The sequence below is a fragment of the Trachemys scripta genome, chromosome 10 (assembly GCF_013100865.1).
Source record: "Trachemys scripta elegans isolate TJP31775 chromosome 10, CAS_Tse_1.0, whole genome shotgun sequence".
Taxonomy (NCBI): Eukaryota; Metazoa; Chordata; order Testudines; family Emydidae; genus Trachemys; species Trachemys scripta.
Genome location: NC_048307.1, coordinates 59,476,036 through 59,497,036, shown reverse-complemented (window position 1 = coordinate 59,497,036; position 21,001 = coordinate 59,476,036). Strand labels below are relative to the sequence as shown.

The 21,001-nt window shown below is 37.8% G+C and overlaps 1 protein-coding gene across 1 annotated transcript in view; it reads left to right on the top strand.

Annotated features, from left to right (window-relative positions):
* Positions 1-21,001, top strand: part of LOC117883725 (myocardial zonula adherens protein-like) — an 85,251-nt gene that overhangs the window by 45,035 nt on the left and 19,215 nt on the right. Inside the window, exons 11-12 of the mRNA XM_034783395.1 lie at positions 17,725-17,808; positions 18,320-18,420. Of these exons, the coding sequence (XP_034639286.1) occupies positions 17,725-17,808; positions 18,320-18,420 (185 nt within the window). The remainder of the gene's footprint in view (positions 1-17,724; positions 17,809-18,319; positions 18,421-21,001) is intronic.

Sequence of the window (21,001 nt, the reverse complement as noted above, 5' to 3'; positions counted from 1 at the left end):
CAGTTTATGCCAGTGATTCTCAGGCTATAGTCCATGTATCAATGGTAGTTCTGGATCCCTTCCAGGTGGTCCATGGAATGAAACTCTTTCAGAATAAAGCAGTGAGTAATGGAGAAGTGCTGCACTCAAATAGTGGGGGTTGGGGATTGGGTGGGTGGGTGAGGAGGTTGGTTCCTTCTCTAAACAAGTGGTCTGTGGAATGAAAAAGCTGAAGGATTATTTGCTTTTAGTAATATATCTATGAAACATGTTGTGCAGAAGAGGTGGCTTTAATACACCCTTATGCTTCTCTAATCCTGGAGCCAGCTGGGGATGGGTTGGTCTCCAGTGGAAGGTAAAGCAGTCTTCCGCTCTGATTTACCAGAGGCCTGTGCCCCAGTACTGTTCCAGAAGCCAGGCCAGCTAGAGTCCGAGGCAGGCCAGACTGGGATGGTATGGCATAGGGTTTTGGACTTTAAATTGGAGTGACATAGGGCAGCCAAATTGCACTAGTGTATTGGGCCCAAATGTTGTAGTCAAGGAGGACTCTGAAGATTCACCTTCAATTAGATTTGGACAAACATTCAACGTGATGGAGAATTATTATGGATGCTGTTGCTGATTTGAATAGGAATTCCTCCCTTAATTCAGTATTGTGATACTACTGCTTTGGTATGAAAATTTCTCTATCCTGGTTTGTTTTTCTAGTTCCAAAGATGAGAACATTCATTTTAACTTTTGTTTACACTGCTGCTAAAAACAGTGCTTAGCGTTGCTGCTAATCGGGAGTTGACACACAATGATTACATAGGTTTCTGGATAGGGATGTTTTGCCCTTGTTCTTGGAACGTTAGCTGTCTGTCAAGTCATAATTTTAAATGTCTGAACATTTCCTCACATCAAATGTAGAATTTAATATTTATATTTTGACGTTACATTCAAAACTGCAAATAAAAGGCATTAATATACAACATACATATACATCATGCATACATATGTACGCACTTCATATGGTATTGTGAAACTCGTATGCTAAATTGTAGAGCATTTGCTCATTTGCATTTATCATGTGCCTTTGATTGCCTCACGTGCTCTTCTCACTGATTCCTCTTTTCCTCTGATTACTTCTAACGTTCCCAACCTCAGAGCAGTTTCAAAAAGCTGTCATTTTAAAAAACATGCTGCTAAATAAATGGGTCCCCTCCTTCCCTGAAATGTGGACAGTGTTCAATCTCAAGCAGTGACAAGTGTAAGGTCCAGCATTTCACAGGCCTAGGTATGGAAGATTTTTTTGGCACTTGAAAGAGGAAATGATTCCCTGTGGAATGATTCTTGGTTGATTTCCATGGGCCTATCATGATTTATACCATCTGAGGGTCTGCCCTGCAGCACTTCCTTCTAATCATGAATGCCCCCTAACTAAACTGGTTCTGATGCAATTTTCACAAAAATATATTTGAAGAGTAAAAATTGACAAAATTGGAAAATTTTCAACCCATTCTAGTCTTGAGATGTTTGATTTTAAAATGTTTGATAGTGTTAAACGTGGAAAAGATGTTTTCAGCCATTTTTAGAGATGTTTTAATTATTAGTTATAATTTTCCTATATAATTGTACATTTAATATTAAGGGAGCCTAATTTTACAGGCAGAGGGATACAAAAATATGTAGCAAGGAAATGAGTAGGCATAGGGATACAAAAATATCTATTTCTGGGTATAAAATTTGTGGCATATACTGAGTGCATAACACCGTGGTATAAAGGTTTTATTGGCACTTTCGCTTGGATGACCTGCCTAACTCATGGCTTCACCATTTACACATCAACCAACCACTCCAAACATGTTGTTAAAACCTTTATACCACAGCATAGATAGGATTCATTTTCTCCCTCTCCAGTGCTCATTTATTTAATTGATTACTGGCAAAACATATTAAGAATTATTACTAGAATTTTATTTCAGTATAGATAAGCAAACAAGCACCCTGCAGATTCTTCTTTCACAAAACTACTAGAATTATCTCTTTAGCCATGACATGCAGGGCAGGCAAGGTGATTCCAGGAATATTTGTGAAGAAATGCTAAATAGGATGAGCTAATTTTTGGTCTTTAATGCGAAATATGTACTAAATTGCATGGGTGCAACTTGTTAGTAATTTGCCTCAACATAATTGTACCTACTTGGTTCACTAGAGGTTCTACAACTACATTCTTTCCATATTAAGTGTTTTGGCAAAAACATACAAAAATATTGGACCAAATTCATTCCTAGTGTAACTTCATAAACTTCAGTAAAATAACTGAAGGGTGAGTTTGTCTGGTTGGATCCCTATAATATAGAAGAGTATATTCATCTTTGATTCAAAAAGGTATTCTCAGAGCTTTTAAACAAGCTTTCTGCTCAGATGTATAGCTTAATCACTGTAGTCCTCCTAGAGACTAGAAAGTCATATGACACCTACCACGTCATTTCTTGGCCCTTGTGCAAGTCTTCACTTAGTTAAGATAAAAGGCTGTTGCCTTGAATTCTTTTTTAAAATTATGGCAATTGGGAAAATTCATATTGTCCCACAGCCATAAGGAATGTAAAACTACAAGAAACTATTGGCATCTTTGTTAATCAGTTTCATCATGAGCTTCACATGGACCTTTTCAGTGGCACCTTCTTCTTCTTTTTCATTTTCTTTTAAGGTGAACCAATTTCCCTTACTTGTTTCTTCTTTTTCACCACTAACAGTTTTTGGCATTCCCAAGGCAGGAGTTTGTGATTGGTCATCCCTCATCAGATCAGATAATGCCAGATACAAGCTTGGGTCCTGAACTTACAATGAGCTCTGTGTGTGTGGATTGCTGTGCCCACATAGAGTTCTATTACAGTCAGGGTTCTGTGCACATCCCAGAGCACAATTAGAGCTGTATTCTCCACTTTCTGCAGTTCTTAATGGATTCCCCAATAGATTTGGGAGCCCTGTTTCCTTAACTGCATAAGGATATGGGTTAATTTATGCTTTCCCAGGCATTCTGAAGTACTGTGTTTCAGGCTACATCTAAATTGATGTCAGCCTGCTTTTTTTTTTATTATTACTGTATTCAAATGGTTGTATTTATTCAAAAGGCTAGAGTAAAGCAGTCTTATATATGATAGAAACTAGAACTGCAGCAAAAAAGGAACAGTCCATAATGGGGAAGAGGTGGGTGTTAATGTCCCCACCCAGTTGCTTGTGTACCCCCTTTAAATACTTGATTTACCTATAGATAAAACACAATAGATGTCATGCTTTTATGTCCATTCTGAAATCAAAGCTTCAAACAGAATTTCTTGGAGTGGATTCATTGCGTAAGCGAATCAGTGCTGCTGACAGATACCTGAGATGTCAGCACCAGAATTTCTGCTTTTGGTGGGGCATTGAAGAAATGGACACCATGGAAATGGTGTCTAAGACGACTGTGGCACCACTGGTTTGGAAGTAAATTAAATGATGGCAAACATACTTAATGTATCTCCTAAATGTGGGAGATTTTAGAGCTCCATAGTTAGGTAAGGTTCAGAAAATGTGTTCAACAGAGTATACCCTGAACTGCCACTTCTGTTAGTCTTTTAAAATATTTAGATAATGGAAAAGGAAATAGCTAGTAACTTGGGAAAGTAAAATGTATTAAGGTACTTTATTAGTCATTATTGCAGTACATTCATGGCTCGTCTCTATTCAAAAACAAAAACCCATCCTACTGTTTATAGGGATGTGTTCATCTTATGAAGAATGATAACATCCATTTAAGTAGTATAATTGAAAACGAGTGACAAAGTATTTTACAATTAGGAAATTATTTTATAATGCAATTTGACATCACTATGGCAGGACTTTAAGAAAACAGGTTACTCTAGGAACCCCAGAACAGCAGTATGTGGTATTTAAATTAGATGGATTGTTGAAATATCAACAATGCTTCTATCAGGTGAAGGAAAATGTTTTTTTTTTTTTTTTAACAAGAAGCTTTAATCTATAGAGTTAAGTTAGAACCTCAGGTAAGCATCTGCTTGCTTGACTACAGAATAAGCTTTTGTTACATCTCAGCACCCAAATGTAGACTTAAATGCTATGAGATTCATTCTTTCAGTGTAAAGAACACTATAAACTCAGGTTTTTTTTAAATTTATTCTGATAAATTATTTTCAGCAGTAAAAGTGAAGGAGCAACAAATCTGTGTGGAATATAAGTGGCGAGAGGTTAAGATGAATGGTGTCCTTTAAAATGAGGGATAGTTGAGGTCTGAATTGAACATCTTTATGACCGTATCACCGGTGTGCTGTGAGGATGAATACAATAAAGTTTGTCAGGCACTCAGACACCCTCGTAATGGGGGCCATAGAAGTATTTTAATATGGCACCATCCCAACTGGATGATTGTTAGATCCCAGGAGACTGTACAGCTTAGTCAGCCAGGTAGTGCCTCATCTCTGCCTGATCCAATTCCTGTAGGTTCTAATAGGAGATAGATCTGGTACCAGGTGCCCCAAAGTTGGAGTGCAGTCTTCCCACCAGACCTATCAACCCTGTGGGGATCTGTTTTCACTGTTCACACCAGGATTTGAGGGACCTTGAGAAGCAAATATCAAAACTTAGACCCCTCTACCCAATTTCTTTTCCTATTTTCCCCAATTCTTGTTCCCTCTGCCATAAGATTGTCCTGTATGAAAAAGTACAATTTTTCAGCCTAGCTCCATTGTTATTCCTATATAGAGGCAGCTTTGTGCTAGCCCTTACCTTTGTACCAAGAGTTTGTGTGAAATCCCATAGACACCTCTACCCCAATATAACGCTGTCCTTGAGAGCCAAAAAATCTTACTGCGTTATAAGTGAAACCACGTTATATCGAACTTGCTTTGATCTGCCGGAGTGCACAGATCCGTCCCCCTGGAGCGCTGCTTTACCGCTTTATATCCGAATTCATGTTATATCAGGCCGCGTTATATCGGGGTAGAGGTGTATTCTGTGTCCCACCTGTAGAAGGTGCCAAATAAATGAGAGAGAAGCATCCAAAACTGAGCAAGCACTGACTGGAAAGGAGTTTTTATGGCTAGAGTGCTCCACATAATAGGTAGATTTTCAGTTCTGTTGTAGGAGGAGCCTGAGGGCACTCGGCAAACAATAATGAAGGGGATGCTACAAGCGTGAAGGGTTGCATGAAACTAGAAGGGGCTGACGGAGACGCTGTCTAGATTAGGAAATATGCTAGCTAGTACACTTTCCCTAATACGTTTTTAAACACAAGTGTAGACAGTGTCCAAGATTTAAAAGAAAGTTTTAGCAGGTTGTGGTCAACCCTAGTCTAGACATGTCCAAAAGGAGCAGTCAGAAGTGAAGCATGGATGTAGGAAAGCAGTGAGGGAAGATGAACAAAGTGACTAAGAGTTGATGCAGAAGGAGTCCCATAAAATAATGCTATTAAACCCTGCTCTTCACAGATGCCCCAGTCTTGCTGGCATTGAATTCAATGGTAGTTTTGCCATTGCCTTCAATAGGACCAAAGATCAAGCCCGAGATCAACTTCTGTGTTGACATGCCAAGAGAGTGTTTTCTCCAAAGTTCTCCCTATCTTAAAATAAACCCTCATCTTACATGCTTTAGTAAAAAGTTTGGTCAGCTTGAGCTAGACAAACTACTAGTAGTTTCAAGACATAAATTAAACAGAAGCACAGAAACTGCGAGAGGAAAATAAATGTTTAAATTAGAGATGAAATGGAAGTTTACTGGAGTCTGTGACCTTCAACATCTCTTTGCATTTGATCCCACACAAAGCCATTTTGCAGCCTAATAGGGTTTCTTTACTGTGTGAGACACAAAAAAGATAATTGTTGGTTAGAGAACTTTCTTGCCAGCTGTTGTTGCATATTAATAAAGTCTGGTGTTATAAGTAGGGAAGAATTGCAGATGATTTAACACTGACAGATTTTCTCAAAGCAGAACTTACTTGTTAAATAAATGTGTTCCCAATTGTGACAAACCTCCAAACTTGTCTCAGTGGGTCCCACATTTCCAGGCAGATTACACTAGCCTCAGAGGCTCACTGTAACCCTCCATGTAGTCCTTCTCTCTCTAGGGAGAAGGGTCATAGCCTACTGAGCCACTTTCATCATAAGCCAGCAAGGGAGGTGGGAAGAAGCAACACAGTCTCTGTTGTCTCTCAGTCTCTGTGATTAATCAGGGAGGAGGGGGGGAGCCCGGGGCCATCCTCTACTCCAGGATCCAGCCTAGGGACCCTAATAGTAGTAGCTATTTGTAGCTGACTTTTTGAAACAGGACAAGTACTATTCCCTGGGCCACTTCCCCACAGCAGCCCCCACTTCCTCAACATCTACTTCACCCTTACTTCAGGGCCTCTTTCCTTGTGCCTGATAGGGTTTGTCCTGCCCAGTTTCTCCAGCAGCACAGCTTCCTCCTACAGCTGGGAGGCATTTAACTAGTTCAAGTCAGCCCTTTATTGGCTTCAGGTGTCCCAATCAACCTAGCTGTCTCCACTGCTTTCTAGAAATATCTTAATTGGCCCCAGGTGTCTTGATTAACCTGGAGCAACTACCATTTGCTTACCATGGTAACAGGGATTTGTTTAGCCTGGGGCTAACATACCTGTTTCTCACTACTTTCCTATAGTCCTCTGGCCCTGCCCCCTCACACAATACACTGTACTTCCTTTTTACTTACCATGCCAATGGCTGCATGTGAAAGACCCCACCACCATGGCAGGTGGAGAATCTCAATGTTTGGTGGCATGGCATATTCGTATTTTAAAAAAGAAATTGTACCAACTTTAGGAAGTTTACAGTGCAGGTGCTTTTAGGAAAAGAAGTGAAAGGAGACAGACTGTCAGAGAAGGTGGATCATCTGGATCTCGGTGAATACATCGAAGTGAGCATTAATATGGGAAAATTGAGAGACTCTTATCAATAGTCTGTTTCTTGCTCTCCTGTGTATACATCTTAAAATAACCACTTGGTTATTAGCCAGACAGGGCTCCTGAATGCAGTGAAAGAAAGGTCAAAGGTGATGAAACTCTTAGGCAAAACTGTCACATTGAAGTGGGCAGAAATATTTTCTTCAAAACACTTTCACTGGAGAGATCAGCCACCAATAAGATGACACAGAACTGGGCACGCAGATGCAAACATATGAGACCTGAGGCAAGATGATAGCAGTGCTTCTGACCTGATAATGGTGTTGCTGCCAAACTTTTGTCTCACTTTTTTTTTCTACTTAAAAACTGAAAGAGGTGTCTAAGGGACCTGGGTGAAATCTTGCTCTTTAAAGTGATCTTTTATTTCTCTTGTATTGGTGGAGGATAGATGTAATTGCCTTCATCCCCCAAAAAACCTCATTCAGGGACTTAAAGTTACAAAAAACAACAACTTAAAAGAACTTAAAATGAGACATAAAAATTTAAATCAAATTATTTTTAGTTTTTTAAAACAAACACTGAGTGACTATGTGCTAAATTTCAACCTGGTGAAATTTAAAAGATCTGAAGTTTCTTTCCTTTGCTTTTGATTATTATGCTATAAAAACAAGATCACCTTTTCATTACACAAGGGACTTTATTAGACATAATAAAGCATTTCATCACTGAGAGGAATAAATTTGAAATTTGAAACTGAGCATTTTGGGAAAGAGAGATTTAAAGGGGAAATAATTGGTTTTTTTCCTTGGCAAGAAATTATCTACAGAATAGAAATTTTGAATGACATTCCCCTAACCTACTGAATTGAACTGTCTCCAGGTCATGGCACACGAGCTGTTCTCCACATTTAGTCTCAGATTCATTGGAAAATAAGTGGCGGCCAGGCATAAGAAAAAGAAGCTATATCCTTTTTTTTTATTGTAGCAGATATTGGCATGAAAGGGAGAATATTTGTATACCATCTGCTAAGGAGTGAATCCTACCCCGAATAATGAAGATACACATTATATTGCACAAATGGAAAAGAGAAGGAATCTTGACAAAAAAGGCTATATAACCAGCTGAAAACTGCTTAATCAAGACATTTCAGAAGCTCCAGGCATATTACATGGTATCGCCGGTTTTAATATGGAAATACTTTTAAGACTGCAAAAGAAGCAGCACTGAAACATGGAAGGTGGAGTCACCATCCAAACTGGGATGCTGTATTTTTATTAACAAAACTCTATACTTGTGTGGGATACAACATCTATATATTTTTCAACAAAGGAGCCCACACATAGAAAGAAAAGCCATATGGGAACATGGCTTAAGAAGAGCAACTGCAAAGCAAAAATGGCAGAGAATCATAAACATTTGGAATTCCTCAGTGAATCTAAGAAATGAAGCTATACAGTCCAACATCCTAGGGACTTTCTAAATTAGTGCAATAACTTACACTAAACCTAGTTTGAGTATTAATATCTGTTACTACAACTATGTTAAATCTGTTTTTACTGATATATGTATATACACGGAGAGACAGAGAGAGAGAGAGAATTAAAACTGTGACGTTAAAAAAAGTATAAGATATTATCTGAGTCTGGAGGGAATAAGATGCTCATTCTTATTGATTTTTGATAGAGCCCCTTGAAAAAATCTCAGCTCTTATGCCTAGAATACAATAAACATGGCTTATTTAAAAATTAAAGTTGAATGAAGCATCAGACTCTAGAATGAAATCTGGTCTTTCCTGTACAGCAACTGTCTTCCTAAAAAGATGACAAAGGCTGAGCATTCTAGTCAATGTTATAATGTCTTGTCGGTCCTGTATTGTTTAGTCCATTGTTTGTAATGTAATAAGTTTCGTCATGTTTATAACTGGTTTGTCCATTTTTGTTTGTCATGTATCACCATGTTACTGCTGTCAGATTCACTAATGGCAGATGAACAGTAAAATATAAATGGCTTTTATAATATACAATACTCATGTAAATGTACAATGTGATGTACTGAGAAATAACTTCAACTGGATGATATCATCATGTGGTAAATCTTGGGTGAATTTAAATAACTGCTGGATCTAATCCAGCCTGATAAATCAATACACATGTTCAAGCCTCCAGCTCTAAAATGGATTCTATTTAGTCAAAAAGAAAATGTAAAAGTTGTGCCATTTACATAATCCCTTTTTAAAAAAAAGGCAAAGATTGACATGATTTTATCATTCTCTTAAATATTTTTTTTGTCATTCTCATTTCCTTGGCTTTTTGTTGCTTTGTACTCTCTTGATTCTCCTCTAACTTCACTGTTAACTCCTTCAACATTTCTTTTTGCAGATCTTCTTCTGCTCCTTCCCCACATCTTTTTCCCAGGGCAATGTTCTTTGCTTTCGCTTCTCCTTTTAATGATCTTATTCACTCTCATGGGTTCAGATACCTAGCTTTATGGTAATGATGCCCAAATCAAATTTTCCACCATTAACCTTACATTTCTGGCTATTTCCTCTCAGATGTCTCTTACCATCTCAAGATCGAATTGTATAAAACTAATATTAACTTTTCAGTACAGACAGGGCGCTCTGGGAGACCCAGGGGAAGGAGTTGTATTAGATTGTTTCTTTTAAAATATTCTCAACCTTGTTTGAAGCTTCAGATAGAGTGGGTCTGTGAAAGACATTGGGAAGAGGAGAGAGTGAGAGCCTGATGCACTTAATTTGAGAGTTTGTTCCATGCACAGAGGGCAGTATAGAAAAGGACAGGAGAGGGCAAAAGAAATTAAGTAGATGTCAAAACCAGCATCTTTGCTGACATGAAAGAGAGCAAAGTAGAGTTCCAAGATGTAGACCAGGGTGAAGTTTGGTAGAGCCTTGAAGCAAAAAGTGAAAGGTTTAAACTTGAGTGCCGAGGCCAGGAGAAGTCAGGGGAACAATTTTTCAAAGAGAGGATTGACAGTCTGTTTTAGCAAGGAAGGGAATTTGAGGAGTCATTGTATCTAAGGTGAGAGAGAAGAGCATGGTCAAGCATCTTCAATGATGGGATGAAATGGAAGGGTTGGATTTTCTAAGCGTTGTGGAGAGACACAATACAAGATTTGATGATGATCTGGATGTGTGGTGAGAGATTGAGAGTTAAAGATGACCTTGACGTTGCAGGACAGGGAGGATGGGTGTGTGGTCAATGACAACAGAAAATGAGGTAAGATGGCAAGCATTGAGAAGAAGAAGAAGAAAGGGCTTTAGAGTGGCCATATTAAAGTTGAGCTGATGACTAGCCATCCAGAATGTTTTAGGGGATGCACATCAGTGAGGCTTTGAGCTCTGATTAGGATCTCTAGGCTCTACTGTAATACAAATCACAGTGTTGGAGAAATAGTCAGATATGCTTGATGGGCTAGTATGGGTCTGAAGAGAGGAACAGTTGTGACTCTGTGTAGAGATGTTTGTGGAACCTGTGAGAAAAGATAAGAACAGCTGAGAGAAGGTGTAAAGGGAATAGTGTCAAGTGCTAGGTTAGAGCCCTCTGGGGCTCCACCAGAGAGGGGCTATGGGATAAACTGGAATAAGTCAGAGAGGGGGAGGAGAATGGTGAGAGAACAATCCCATGAAAACCACCTGGGAGGACAGGATGTCTAGTAGGGAGTGACCAACAGTACTGAAGGCTAAGTAAAGATCAAGAATAAGAATGGATTAGAGGCTCCAAGTCTTAGCCAGAAAGGTGTCCTTTTAGATGTTGTTGATAACACTTTCAGTGGAGTGCAGAGAATAGAAGCCAGATTGCAGTGGATCCAGGAGTGAGGCTGAGAAGAGTTTGAGGATTATTTTTGTCCCAAACTGCTCCACACTTCTCACCCACACCTTTCATTGTGGATAATTCTGCCATCCTTCCTGTCAGGCTCTCAGCCTGATTATCTGTAACTTGTCATGCTCCTTCTCTCCCCATACATATTCACCTATGCCCTGAACAGGCTGTTTAAAACCCACTTCTTTCTGCAAGATATCCCTACTCTAAGGGCAGGTCTTCACTACGGAGGGGGGGGGTCGATTTAAGATAAGCAAATTCAGCTACGCGAATAGCGTAGCTGAATTCGACCTATCGGAGCCGACTTATCCCGCTGTGAGGACGGCGGCAAAATCGACCTCTGCGGCTCCCCGTCGATGGCGCTTACTCCCACCTCCGCTGGTGGAGTAAGAACGTCGATTCAGGGATCGAATTGTCGCGTCCCGACGAGACGTGATAATTCGATCCCCGAGAGATCGATTTCTACCCGCTGATTCAGGCGGGTAGTCTAGACCTAACCTAAGACTCTGACTTCATAGCTTTTTGGTCTTTTGCCCCACATACTGTGTGTCTGTTTTACGCTGCCAGTGCTCATGCCAAATACCTTCTTTTTCTGTGTGTTGGGATGTTGTGTGTGTGTTTTAGATTAGTTTCCGTGAGTTAATGTTTGCCTAGCTCTTTGCAAAATGTAAAGCACTATGGAAGATTGAAGTATTACTGCTGTTATTTTAAAAACATTTTACCAGAAAGAGTGCGTATTTGAGCCAATATCCTTGTTACATTCCTCACATAGTGAAGATCACACTTTCACTTTATGCAATGTTACTTATGTCAATGTACTGTACCTACGTATTGTGTTTAATTTAATGCTTTATTTAATATATCTTTTATACTCATCCAAAGTTGTTGCTTCCTTTCTCATGTTTCCTTTTAAATGTAGCATCTCCTCATCAGGGGTATCATAGTCCCCTAAAGCTTTTATACAATCAGGTTTGATTGCTTCTTAATGGCTTTTCCCAACATGAAAGGCCATAGGGTGGGAATTTAACACCTTTTATCCAAAGATTCAGTGAATGGCCTCTTAGTGGAGAATTCTACCCAGGGGATGTGGAGGTCTAAATCCACTATCAGCTCATGGACAAGGCTTCAGCAGCTCTGTAGCCCCTTTGTGGTGGCCGTGGCTCCTCCAGGTCCTGGACTGCAGCAGTTGCCAAGACCTGACTGTCCCCTTCAAAGGGTCAGAATAACTGCAAGCTCACTGGCTACATTTCTGCTCATCCTCCATGCTGGCCTCTGTGCATTTGGCACAGAGAATAGCTCTGCCACAGTTAGGGGTGCAAAGTCCCTCTGTACCTCTGTCCTCCTCCCTGCACCGTGGAGAGACGTCTGTGGCTTGTCCACTGCTGGGTGTATTTCGCCCCTACTGGATTAGGATCATTTTAGTCAACATAGCTAAAATCTTGGGTTGAATTAAGTGTTACTTATATATAATATATAAAATATCAGTGTTATAGGATTTGAGGAATTAGGTATTTTGTGTAACAACTCACTGCAAGTGTAATCCACATGGTCCAATCAGATCCTCTATTGATCTTACCCCATATTGTTTTTACTGATATAAACAAGTATGCTTTTAGGCCATAGGAATCTTTGCTTTTCTTGTACACTTGTATATTTACTCATCTACAATTTTAGCACAGGTTTCAGAGTAGCAGCCGTGTTAGTCTGTATCCACAAAAAGAACAGGAGTACTTGTGGCACCTTAGAGACTAACAAATTTATTAGAGCATAAGCTTTCGTGGACTACAGCCCACTTCTTCGGATGCATATAGAATGGAACATATATTGAGGAGATATATATACACACATACAGAGAGCATGAACAGGTGGGAGTCCCACCTCAATATATGTTCCATTCTATATGTATCCGAAGAAGTGGGCTGTAGTCCACGAAAGCTTATGCTCTAATAAATTTGTTAGTCTCTAAGGTGCCACAAGTACTCCTGTAATTTTAGCACAGTCCTCCAAAGGAACTGAAGAAAAGGATTAATAGAATTGAACTGCAGCCATAAAGCCATATTAAAATGAGCCAAGATATATTGCTGTTGGTGTGTTTAGTTCAGTCTCCAGAGCCATTAGTGGCTCCTGCGTTGAAACACAAATGCAGTAAATCTGATGCCAAATCATAGAATACCATGTTGGGGAGAGGTGGAAGAGTCCATCAAGCTTTCCATTTTGATGTTCCATTCTGGATTTCAATATGTTCCTTTTAATTCTAGATGTAATCTCCCGAGACCATTTTCAGATCATTCAGATCTGTATATACAGTGTTAACTCTGAATAGATGTGGAATATATATGAATATATACGTTGATTCCATTTTAATCAGACTACATCTACTTGTACCTAACTGTGTGATACTGAACCAGCTTCTTTGCTCAATTTTATCTTTCATGGTATAAAGCTTTTGAATTATAATCACTCTATGTAAACCAGTAAGATAAGCTGTTATGAAAAGTTAAAGATGTAAGGCCCTAGTTCGCTTTCAAAAATGTTTATTGGTGTCTAATTAGATTACTACTCTAAATAAAAACATTTGTTTTCCAAATTAATTTACAAATCAGAATTGGCACCAACTACTGTATAATATCTCCAGTAACAGGATCTGCCTCAGTAAGGGTAAAATTGTCCTCTGATTACACAGCTGTACTTGGTTTCAAGCTGAACCTCTGCTCTCGCTACACATACAGATCTCTGATACCAAAATGATTTCCTTCTGTGCATGGCCGGGGAACAGAATATTAATGCCAAATACCACCATATAGTCCACTTTCAAAACTGTGAAAAGACTAAACCCACTTATAATAAGAATGCTGGCTGAACTATAATTATAATTATAGTGTTAGACACAGCAATAATTAAAGACCAGGATCAATAGCTGTCAAGTGTCTGCAGGTGCTATAAACATTACTTTTCTATGAAGATATGAAAGCTGAAAAGATCACTTAAATTCTAGTTTTAAATGACAATGCTAATGGAACTATATTTTAGCCAGAGAAGAGTCTGCTATTTAAAGTGAAAGACAGATGAAGGAGCACTAGCTTGAACTGAAAATAAACCCCCTATTTGCAAAGAAATGGATGAGTTGATCATAGCATTTCTTTACTGCTATGTATTTTATCATTATCATTTAGTTGAAAAATTTACAGTATGGAATTTACTCATGCCTTTTTTTCAATAATAACTGAATTGGCACCTCTTTTTATGACACGTTTATTGAAAATAAATGATTAAAAATACAAATTAGACACATCACTTTTATTAAGATAAATACCCATGGTGGCTGTACTTCTTTTTATTATTGTCTTCACAAATCTTATGCTTTAAGTTCTTTGCATTTTTGTTTTTGTTTTTGTTCATCTGTGTTTTACTCTAACCTTTTCCAGGTCTTTCTCTTTAGAACTGTTTTGGGGTTTTTTGCACTCATTGATTTTTTTTTTTTATATTGGTTTGCAATGGATATTTTGTGAAAGTGATGGTCATTGTATTTAATATTTAAATTGAATTTTTCAGATTCTTTTCCTCTTTCTCTGAAACTTTTTTTATTGATTATTTTCAGATATGTTAGAGAGTTTTACATAGAAAGGTGTTTTTCATTGCAAAAAACAGTTTAATAAAAAATAATGTTAAAAAGGGATAAAGATGAAATGAAGAAAGAGAGAAAGCTGGCCAGGCTTTTGGAAATTGTTTTACTCTGATGCATGTTAATGATATTACCTCAAACACCTTCTCTCCAGTGTACCACAGTGACAGTTATAAGTGGGAAACTGAATTATTTGGAACTTCCATTGCCTTCTGATTGGCTGTTGTTTTTTTTTTAATTTAATTAATTAAAATAAAACTTTACTGCACTTCTATGAATAAATAGTTTTTTACCTTAAAAATTTATATGTAAAGGTCATGGCCATTCAGCAATCTGACAGGGTAAAATCCATTTAGTTTAATGAGAATTTTATAGAAAATACCTATTTTTATTACTCATGGGTATTTGTATAATTTTCTTATGGCAACATAGTTATAGGTATTTATGTAATTTTTCTTGGCTCACAGCCCAAACTATTGAATTAATTGGGGGGCGGGGAATGTTTAGGTTTTTGAGCTATGGCATATCCAGCTTTGCTGTGCGGCAGATCCTGTAGCATTCCCCTTCCTTCATCTGCACAGTGCTAGGTTGTATACTAGTATAGCCGGTCTAAAGAAGAATCTGCATGCATGACTTTTTTTCATATGTTGTATTCCAGCATCTGTGGTTAACAGTAAAATCACTTATGTCAATGGGGCACTCCATGAGCAGGAGGACATACTAAATGCAGAAGTAGGCAGGAATGGGGCCTAGGTTTGCTAAAAATCTAAATTGATGTCTGATTCTGCTTCCATGGAAATCCAACATCAAAATTCATCCTGACTTCAGTGAAACCAGATTCCAGTTGTTAATGTGATCTTTTGATTTTTTTTTTTTTTTTTAAGTGGTTGATTATTCAGTAAAGGTGGACCGGAACTTAATTGTTTAAGTCCTGACGTGATTTAGCTTCATACAGAGTGCAGAATCCAGTAAATGCTGTTGGCTATCGGCCCTTTTGCTGCACATTGGACATGACTTGCAGCCTTTAAAATATATTCTTTTTAGATTAAAAGCTATATTTATACCAACAATTGTATTTTATATTAGAGGGGCACCATTGACTCAAATTCCAAAATATAGTTGGGATGTAAACAGAAATGTGACCTTTCCGAAAACCACTAGAAAAGGTTGTTCTTAAGTATTTCCAGGCAGTGGAAGCAAAACATTACAGCATTCAGAAGCTGAAAGCAGAGCCCGTGAAAAAATGTCACTAATTATTTTTTGTTTGTTTTGCACCCAAAAATCTTTTCGTTGAAAAATTTCTACGAGCTTTACCTAAAAGTTAATCTGACTTCATCATTATTCTCTGTGCTGGAAAAAAAATTAAGTAAACAAAGTATATATAGCAAATAATAAAACTAGATTTAAAAGAAATTTCAGTTTTAATAATATAGGGGAATGGTTCTAGTAACATAAAACTTGTCCGTGTCCCTTCATCCACACCATTAAGGAATCCTTAAACAGTTTAGAAAATATCACTAATAACTTAAAAACTAATTTTAAAATATTTGTTAATAGGATGAATAACTAAGTAGTGTCATTTTGTTCTTAAAGGGGTACAGTCTCGTGTATTAAGTCATTTATTACTAATACATATTAGTGTATTACTAATAACCTAAATTTCAGGCCTAAAGTCTAGACAATGGCCCTTTTAAAACAACATACAAATCTGGAGCAACAAAGTAATTCATATACTTTGAATGTAGCATTGGTTTTGCATTGCAGCACTCTATGTACAGTGTTCAGGTATCACTTCTTACATACGTGTAGTAAATACTGGAAAATGTCCATTGCTGCTCCTCTCAGGCCTCCCTCCAAAATTCCCTCTTTGTACTAGCCTATACTACAGAAACTGTGTACTAACAACCATCACGACTAGTACGGTTCAGCCGTATCATGAATGGTTTTAAAACAATGTTTTAAAGCTATGACAGGTCCACTGTAGTGGCACAACTAGTTAATCTGAAACTGTTCTTGAAAAGTGTAGTTTTTGTAACGTACGTTGTAACCTGGGCTATCTTTTGTCACTCTTAATGCTGTGTCTCTGTCTCTCTCGTGCCTGAAACTACATCATTCAGTTCATATTCACACATGCACAACAAGCAGCGTTCCTTTTTCTCCTTTAGATTTTTAGAATGTACTTTTGCAAAGCCTTCAGTGCTCATCTCTTCAATCTTGTCAGCTCAAAACACAAAATGGAGTAGTTTACTCGTGTTTTGTTCTAAACAACATTCAGATCGACTTCAGTGGAACTCACTTAAGCAATCAGTCAACAGGTTTCTTAAAATACTCCTTCACAAGAGACAGAAATGCACATATTGGGCCAGAACCTCAGCTGCAGGCAAGCAGCATCAGCACAACTTGGCAGATAGACAAAAGGGGGGACAATAGAAGCTTTCAGAGGCTACTTGAGTCAAACCAGCCCCCCAGTTTAAGAACAGCCTTGAGCCAGCTACCAATGGACTGGTACTGCAACTGGGGAGCTCTGTGGCATCCTGGCTATGCCCATCTTTCTCTGGCCACATCCATTGCATTGGTGGCTGGGAGGGACGTGTGATAAAAATTGCTACAGTGGCTCTAGAATATGCAAGGATCCCACTACTCAAGGGAAATAGTCTTGTAGCTAGGTAAATTAGCTTTAGGACAAGTTTGCACAAATTGAGTGGTGAAAGGTTGCCCTAATGAAGGGGAGAATCTTAAGTTATTAACACTATATCAGTTAATGTTCCCTACAGAGCACAGAAAATGTCACACTACTATTGAGGAGGCCTCTTATTGTTATTTTATCATCACTCTGACAAGCAATTGTTGGTAATGACTTTTTCCCCCAACTATGAAATATAAAAGTTTTCATATAGAAATATTTTAATTTTCATGCTATGCCAAATAAATGCCCCCAAAAAGGGCAAGAGATTAGCAACCATATAATAAAAGTTTTGGGTGAGTTCAAAACCCCTGAGAGCAGAGTTCTCTGAACCCCGTAATGGAGTTCCTGTTTCATTTTGTTACATATTTTTATATCAGCTAGCTGTTACTTGAAAACTTTTGTTTACTTTCCATATTCTAAAAATGCACGAAGTGTCAGAAGCCATGTTAGTACACATGTATGATCATGGCATCTGCCATAAGACATGTTAGTGCACGTCTGTGATCATGGTATAAACCATCCAAGCTGACCCTTTTGAATTCAAGCTGTTTTGGAATATATACACATTCTAGAACAGAAAGTACAATATTGGCTGCACACTGAAATCCAATGACTTTTGGTTTCTGTTTATGGAATAAAGTCTTCTTTTTTTTTTTTTTTACCTCTTTGCCTTAAGATCTTCCTTATTTTTTTTCATTCACAGATCGAAATACTGAAGAAAAAGATCATGCAAAAGGAATTGTTTATAATGCAGCTTCTAGAAAAAATCTCTTTCCTAGAATGCGAGGTAAGGACTTATATTAGCTTTAATCTTTTAAGGGTTAAAATAGTTTTGATGTGATTTACAAGAACTGTTAAAGTTAGAACCATGCTGTCTGATATTTTCTTTATGTAAATTCACTGTATGTAGTAACTGGTCTTGAATATGGAAACAGAAATAGTTGTGACATCAGGATCATCATGAGTGCATGTAATAAACAATAATCTTTACATTCATGTTGAACTTCTGTAACATAGTTATGCATTTACACTATAGAGACATTAAAAAAATCTAGCATTCTATATGAACGTCATTGATTGACTTATGTTTTACAGTCACAGTAACTTTATTTTCCAAAAATAAGTAAATTTTGTGTATTCTAAATAATATTTTTAGAATGTTGATGAAGAAAGCCTTATACTGGACTTCATAAATTAAAAGAGAGAATACAATGTTAATGAGCTGAAATCATTTAAACTTATTTGTCTTCTCGGAAAATGCAACTTGAAAGGTCATGCAGAAAATCCTTCTTTTCCAGAATAAAGAATTACAAGACAGGTTGGACTACTTAATGGAAACCCACCCAAGGACTAATGTAGAAACAAGAGAGATCGGAGTAGGATGTGATCTTCCATCCAGGTATTCAGAGTTTCCACTAATTTACTGGAAAGGGTTCTCTGCAGAAAATCACTCTGTCAATAAACCTATCCATTAAAACAGCATGTGGATTTGGAACAATAGTTTATATCTCTACCAACAGTAATTTCTCAAGAACTTATCCGCAGTCTAATAGTTAATGTACCTTTATTTAATGATCTTTTTCTTCATAGCATACAGAGTGGTGTGTAGCATAGAAATGATATTTACCATTGACTTAATTTCTGACACCTACAACAAACATGTTTTTTTCTTTTAAATGATGGAGCATGATAGAGACTCCTCGAGTATTTAACTACAAAAGGTTGAAATGAGCAGGGAGTTAAACATAGACCCCTAGAGTTCCACCTTTTGGGGGATATCAAAGCATTGTTCTTGTGACCTATAGGAAAAATAGCATTCAAGTTTTCCTACTGTGAGTGCAGCAGAACATAGCAGCATAACTTTAGCACTTCAGTTGGGTTGCATAAAGTATCTAGTATGTTGGGCAGTACTGGAATTTGGCTGATCCATAATTCAAATTAGGCTAATGTTGTGTGTTCAAAACATACATGGTCCATCACTATTTTAAAAAGTCAGTGTTTGCTTCAAATTGCTAGATATTATCTGAAATACTACAGGAACCTAATATAGGAAATAACATATTGTTGACCACTGTTCGCTGTAAGAGCGCCTCTGAAAGCTATTACAATATAACTATTAACATATTAACTGTTGAACTACGTGTGTGTAACTAGGTGAATCCTGTTCCAAGCCTGACTAATACAAGCTTCAGGGGTGGGAGGAAAAAGTGGTGACTCCTTCTAAAAGTTGAGTAGTGGCAGTAGAGTTCCTTTTAAGGCTGCTGTAGTTATTGTACATGCTCCCAGCCCTACATGGGGACTGGCCAGTGGATCTGCGTAGTTATGTTTTATCTCCTGAGCCTTTATCTAAACTGCTTTCTTTGATTTGAGGGGCAGGGTGTCTTCACAGCCCATTTGTATGGGCTACACTCTCTCTCTTACATGCTTCAGTGGAACCATGTTTGTTCTGCTATAACCAAGGCTCTGTGCACTTGCATTAGGAGGGGGATAAAACTCGCTTAAAAAGTAATAATTGTCCATGAACAATAAACCCCAATAGCTTTGCCATTTTTAAAACACCCAGCAGTACATTAATCCATTTTAACAGCCCTGCAAAATAAATATTTAATTTTGAGGAATGCAGGTAGACACATGAAATCAGTAAATTATCTTGTATAATATAATTTGCCCTCCTAATATAAAAACTACCATGTCCGTTTTTCAATTTGTTTGGCAACTTTGAGCTAGAGCATAATTTAATGGCACCATGAAGCTGACAAACCCTTCTTTGTGGTGCTTTTTGAGGCCCCTTTAGATCTCAAAGCAGCCTTTGCATAGCTATCAGATTTCTCCCATTCTCGAAACTTATCCGTGACATCTACCTAGTTTAGTTTTTATGAAACATTTTACAGTCAATTTTATTTTTTAATTCCATGTTATTAGTTTTTATGGCTTTAGGGAGACTCAAGCATGCTAAATTAGAGCACCTGTGTTGCTATATAGTCTAATACGTGATTTGTTGATGCTCACATCTCAAACTTGCTAGTATCTGGCATAAGATTATCAAGAGTTCTTTGTGACATTTAAAAAGATATCTGGCGTGTATCTAACGTGCATTATAGCTTCTAGAGCCAGTATCAAAAAGAACCTTCAAGACAAAAGTTCTTTGCAGTGAAGTTTACAGTCTAGCTGCGCAAAATGACATGTCAAGCAAAACAAGCTGAACACCACAGACTTTGACAGTTAAAATGTCTTTCTCCTCTCTTAGTAGTACAAACATCGACAGCAGAGGGTCTCCTGAAACTTCAAGACCTGTGAGGACATACACCCCATTCAAGAGAGTCCTGGAGTTTACTGTGAAGAATAATACATCTTAAACACACAAGTCAATGCTTTCCTTACAAATAAGCAAGTGCCTTTTGCAGCTTATAAGAATTAAGCTAAGCAGCCACAGAGAAGACCAGCAGCCGAGAGTTTTGCTCAACATTTTTTGTGTGCAGCTTTTTAGTAGCTCCATATCTGAAGTTGCTGCTGACGACAGTGTTTTGCATGGGGTTGTGGAAGAAGAGCAGCGTGAAAATGCAATATGTATTGCTTCTTGAGAGGAAGCTATATAGTGCAATTTGTCATATTTCAAACACATTGAAGGAGAGACTGTTGTACAGTTGTATAGTTTTTCTGATTGTGTGTTGTAATTCTTTCTGTAAAATTAAACTGTAATTTATTTTATTTTCAATCTAATATAATCTATAATTCTCCTGTAAAAGGGAATTGATTTGCAAGCCACCTCTTTTCTTCTTGGATGGATCACCTGTTACAGTCCTAAGGGTTCTGTTTGCCCCAAAAAGGTGCACTAGTATCCAACATTCTTTTGCAGAATGTTTATAGCGGAGCTGTGTACCTTAGGTAACTATCAAAGAAGTTGATCCTACAAACATTTGCTAGTGAACATATTGCTTACTACTCAGTAGTAAGCACTAAAGCTTCACTGCTTTGTTGGA